Below are 5,479 nucleotides of genomic sequence, written 5' to 3' on the forward strand. Positions count from 1 at the left end.
TTTCAAAGAATACGATAGAGGTGTTTGGTCCACAGTACTTGAGAGCACCCAATGCTCATGACACTCAGAGTCTTTTGGAGATGAACAAAGCCCGTGGGTTTCCAGGTATGCTTGGGTCCATCGATTGCATGTTCTGGAAGTGGAAAAATTATCCTAAAGCATGACATGAACAGTTCAAGGGACGCTCGAAGGATGCCACCATCATTCTTGAGGCCATTGCCGATCAAGAAATATGGATTTGACATTTATATTTTAGGATATCTGGATCTTGCAATGACATCAATGTGCTTGACTGCTCACCTCTTTTTGCTAAGTTAGCCAATGGAGAAGCTTCACGAGTGACCTTTGAAGCAAATGGTCGCACATACGACTATCGGTACTACCCTGTAGATGGGATCTACCCGAGGTGAGTACTTTTGTCAAGCCAATCCAAACCCTCCCAAGGTAAGAAAAAACTCTCCTTTCACAATGCTCAAGCGACGGCTAGAAAAGATGTTGAGAGGGCATTTGGGGTTGTGCAATCCCAATTTTCTATTGTGCGAGAACCGTCTAGATTCTAGGATCAAATAACATTTGGTACATCATGACCGCTTGCGTGATCATGCATAACATGATCATTGAAAATCAACGTGGACAAGATTTGGTTTACATCTTTTATGATCTCATGGGTATACAAAAGGAGCAAGTCAGACATTTCATGAAGGAGTAAAATGAAATTCGAGATTCCGATACACACGATCAATTTCAAAAAGACTTGATGGAGGAGTAATGAAAATGGAATGGCGAAAGAACCACCTAGTTCATTATTTGTTTGTTGTATTGTGTAAGAAGTTTGTTGTATTCATGTTGCATTTGATACCGTGGATTCGATGAATCATGTAATAATTTAAAATTGTGGACAAATGGATTTTTTAAATTTTAATTAGGGATCTTTTTATTTTAAATTGTGCGGATGTACAACAGCTGTACACAAGCGGTTGTATACAGCCTTACGACTGTCGACCGGTTTTACATCTTCACATATGCATCATCTTTTGGAGTTAAAGTTTTACATCACAAACATATATCATCTGTTGGAGTTGTCATTTTTAAGATGTAAAATGCATATTTTATTTTATTTTGAACGGTCGGGGGGGGGGGGAGGATCCCCACCTGAATATATTGCTCAAAAAGCTGCCAAAGCCAAGAGTCATCCCTTAAGCTTTGGCTGATCCAGTTTATAAGGGAAACTAGATCAAAAACCTAAACAAGTTGTCCCCGTTTATGAGGGAAACCAGGCCGAACACCGTACAAGTAACAGAGTTACAAAAGATGAGAAAAAAGGACGCCCAAGACAAGGCCCGACCTAGCTAGCAGACAGAAGGACTAACACCACGGGAGGCACAAGTATATGTGGGGTGTCGTGGAGGGATCACACTACCAAGACTAAGCAAGCAACCTAACGCACCGCACCGGCGTGCAAACCGAACCTCACGACACAACTCAGGAGCAACCACAACCAACGAGTGATAACACGAACCTTGATTGGGAGCTCCGTCACGAGAATCCGGAACGATTAGCAAGTTGGGGAGGCATCTTCTGTCATCGAAGAGCAAAGATGAACCCGAACGACACCAAGAGCACTAGGCTCACCACACCACAATGGCCACCAAGGGAGGTACTTGAACATGCACAACAATATGGCCGAAACCAGGGAACACCACCGAAGCCGAATACATAGAAAACAGGGCTGCAGCAACACAAACCACCGTCGACCCCAATCGGCGGCACCACCACCACCGACATTCCTTCAAGAAACAACTCCCACACAACAACCATATTGACCCCAAAGATGACGCCTTCAAGAAGGGCCGCGACGCTGGTTGCGCCGCCATCATCCGTACAGGAGGACCTAGACTAGGGGTTTTCTCCGAGGTCTCGACGTGAAGGGTCCAGACAACAAATACAACGACGCCTCCTAGGAGGTTAGCGGCGCCCACGGGCGTCGCCGCTGCCGGCTCCAGATGGAGCAAGGCTTTCGCCCAAAGTTGATCTGACACACTCCCGAAGATCGGTTGAGTGAGGTGGTTAGCTGACCCGCACCACCACAAAGGACCATGGCCACCCCACCGCTGCACATGGTCAGATTCAAATCACCGCAGGCCGGATCAAAGCGAATCCAACCTGCCCAAGGCGCACACAACCATAAGAAGGTTAGGCCGGCGGTTGGACCACCACTTGCGCCAAATCTGGGTCTGACGACCGCACCACCGGGGAATATGCAGCAGCCACCAGCAGCGCAGGGATCTCCATGACGAGGAGGACGCCAAGTCCGGCGACCACGCGCCCTGTGCCCGTGGCTGCACGCACCAAGCCAACTCCAACGACCCCCGCCAGATCCATGGCCAGATCCGCCGCAGAAGGGGGAGCGCTCGCGAACGCCGCGACCAGACGTCGGCGAGAGGCACAACGCCGCCACGACACCTTCTAGCTCGCCGAGCGCACGTAGCGCCCTCCATCCCGAAGATCGACGACAGCCGCCACCTTGACGACGACCGCCACCCGTCCGCCGCGCGTCCACCGCGAGTTCACCCCGTGCCGCCTTCGAAGGCAGGGCCCGCCGCCACTGCCGGCGAGGCCAGCAGCAGCGGCGGAGGGGAGGTAGCGCGAGGGGGGAAGCCTGCCGGCGGCGCGCGTTGTCTCCCCTGAGTTTGCCCAAGTTGAGCGACGCGGGGGCGTGTGTGTATGTCCCCTTTTTTGGTATCAAATGCACATTTTATAATGTAAATTATACAACACTTAATTTTATATCTCTAAATTTACATCCTCTCTTATTCGAGAATAGAATCAATTAGCAACAACTGAAAGTAGCATCCACTCCCAACATGAGTTATTAAACGGAAAGCGCGAATAATCGTTCGAACTGATACGACTGCCAGTTGCCGAAGTTCCTTTATTCTAAGACCTACGGGGCACGAGTCGGGGACGCAGCGGCTTCTTCATGACGACGGTAAACTCGTTCTTCTCGGCGAAGTCCACCTCCTCGCCGGCGACCTCCTGCCACTCGAACTCCCTCACCATGCTGGCCACGAAGTACTCCAGGTGGAGCATGGCGATGCCCAGCCCGGCGCAGATCCTACGGCCCACGCCGAACGGCATCATCTTGATCTCCCGGTTGCCCGTCACGTCCACCCCCTCGCCCGCGCCGCCCGGCAGGAACCGATCCGGAGAGAACTCTAACGGCTTCTCCCACTCCCGCTCGTCCCGGCCCATCTCGGCGACCATGAAGTTCACCGTGGCGCCCTTGGGTATCAGGTAATCGCCGATCTCCATGTCCTCCGCCGCCTTGTGCGGCAGCACGAAGTGCCCCGGCGGGTGCTTCCGGAGGCCTTCGAGAACCACCGCCTTGAGGTAGGGCATCTTGTGGATGTCGTCCCCGGAGACCTCTTCTTGGTCGTCTCCCGTCGTGGCTTTGATCTCCTCGTAGAGCTTCTCCTGGATTGCTGGGTTCTTGACCAGTTCGGCCATGATCCACTGCAGCCCGGTGGAGGTGGTGTCTGTCCCGGCGTTGAGAAATTCGGAGCAGAGGATGACAAGCTCGTTGTCTGTGAGCGGGCGGTCGCCCTCCTCGGGGAGCTTGATGTCGAGCAGGGTGTCGACGTACGAGTGCTCGAACGTCGTCTCTTTTCTGGGCTCGCCGCCGCTGCTCTTGTACTCCCGCCGCGCGTTGATCAGCGGCACGAGCAGCTCCTTCTGCCGCCGCCGCATGGCGTGCGCGGTCCGGAGGCGGTCGCGGAAGAGGTGCTTTGTGAGCGACGGAAAGAACGCGAAGACGGCCATTTTCCCGGTGATGTAGAGCAGCTGGTCGCGCTGCGCGGCGGCGATCGCGCGCACCGCGGGCTCGTCGAGCAGCTCGCCGAAGCACATGAGCACCAGGAGACAGAACATGGCGTACTGGAACGTCTCCACGACGGCCGCCCCGCCGGATGACGACTCGTCCCGCAGCTTGTCGAGGAGCACGCGGCGCACCCAGGAGCGCGCCGGCGCGAAGAGTCGGACGCGGGACGGGTGCAGCGTCTCGGAGACGAGGTTGCGGCGGAGGAGGCGCCACACGGGCCCGTAGCTGGCCCGCGTGATGGTGTTGTCGTTCTCGCCCATGATCCTGACGGACGCGAGGGTAGGGCGGTCGGCCAGAGCGGCACCGCGCTCGACGAGCGCCGCGTGCGCGAGGCGGCGGTCGGCGACGAAGATGGAGAGCTGGGAGCCCACGCGCAGCGACACTATGTAACCGTACCGCGCGAACAGACGCCGGAGGAGGGACTCCCCGTCGGCGGGCGAGTTGGTCAGCCACACCATACTGCCCAGCACCGGAAAGGACGGCGGGCCAGGCGGGATGGGCCGCCGGGTGCCGCCGCCGCCGGTCTTACGGCTGCGGAAAAGGAGGAGGGTCAGCGGGAGGGCGAAGAGGATCACGCCGAGGAAGATTTGCCATGTCTCCATGGCGCGTCTGGGTGCTGCTCCGCTTCCGCTCTCACTGGTGCTGGCGTGCCGTGTGGATAAATATGATTTGGGTCGCCGTCCGTCTCCAATTTTAATCTTGTTTACATCGACTCGATGGCGCTTGGAAAGAAAGGAGGGCACAGAGGTCTGATGGAAGATCCAAAGCAACTGTTGCAAAACTTGGGTTACAAGATGATTACAGCAACTGAATTAGTCAGCCTTAACTGGACGTGACACGAAGGACTCGGCGTATATAACAACCCACTTGGTAGTGCCACACACCCCCAATATGAATATAGCATTAAAAAACATACTAGAAAATTTCAAAATATTCTGGAATTTTGGGATATGAAATCTGGGTGCCTGTTGTACACACGTGTTCAATTTCACGGGGAATGAGTGCCCGTGGTAATGTCAGTAAAAAGACAAAAAATATCGTATGTGTAAAAAAAACTAGGTGTGACATATGTTGGACCGTAATTCCTACGCCGCGGACACCGCAAGCACCCATTCCCCACGAAAATGAACATGGTATACAATGGGCACTTAGGTTTCGTATCCACAAATTTCAGATTTTTTTGATATTTTTAATTCTATTTTCATACACGTGTGTGTGGTACCCGGCTTCTCTAATGCATTTTCTCAGTACTTGGCCTTTATAAAAAGTCCAGTGCTAAGTGCCGGCGGACCGATCGAAATTCGCCACCTGGATCGTTGGATTACCCCATGTCCCGTCGTTGGATTGTTTTTGCGCAATCCACTTTCTTCCGCAAAACGTGACCGCACGCTCGCAATTGACCTCTCGTTCGAGCGGCGCCATGCTCATCACAACACACCCGCCCTGCCCTGGATTCTCGCAGCATCAGCCAAGCTCGCCGGCCTCGGTGTGACGCCACATCCGCATCTATGGTTACCGTTGTAGCCCATTCCATCGTTGTCGTTGTCTCAACAGCATGGTGTTGCAGTGACCGTGGTCGCAGCAAGTGCAACCGATGGTTGT

At 54.0% G+C, this 5,479-nt stretch overlaps 1 protein-coding gene across 1 annotated transcript; it reads right to left on the reverse strand.

Annotated features, from left to right (window-relative positions):
* Nucleotides 1–2,732: 2,732 nt before the first annotated feature.
* On the reverse strand, nt 2,733–4,644 carry LOC119271380 (cytochrome P450 89A2-like). Its single transcript, XM_037553237.1, has one exon. The coding sequence runs from the start codon at nt 4,477–4,479 to the stop codon at nt 2,938–2,940; it is 1,542 nt and encodes a 513-aa protein (XP_037409134.1). The 5' UTR covers nt 4,480–4,644; the 3' UTR covers nt 2,733–2,937.
* Between the last annotated feature and the right edge of the window lie 835 nt (nt 4,645–5,479).

Source organism: Triticum dicoccoides, chromosome 1A (genome assembly GCF_002162155.2).
Source record: "Triticum dicoccoides isolate Atlit2015 ecotype Zavitan chromosome 1A, WEW_v2.0, whole genome shotgun sequence".
Taxonomy (NCBI): domain Eukaryota; kingdom Viridiplantae; phylum Streptophyta; class Magnoliopsida; order Poales; family Poaceae; genus Triticum; species Triticum dicoccoides.

Excerpts from the sequence above, each read along its gene's own strand:
- LOC119271380 (XM_037553237.1), bottom strand. The coding sequence starts at position 4,479 with ATGGAGACATGGCAAATCTTCCTCGGCGTGATCCTCTTCGCCCTCCCG.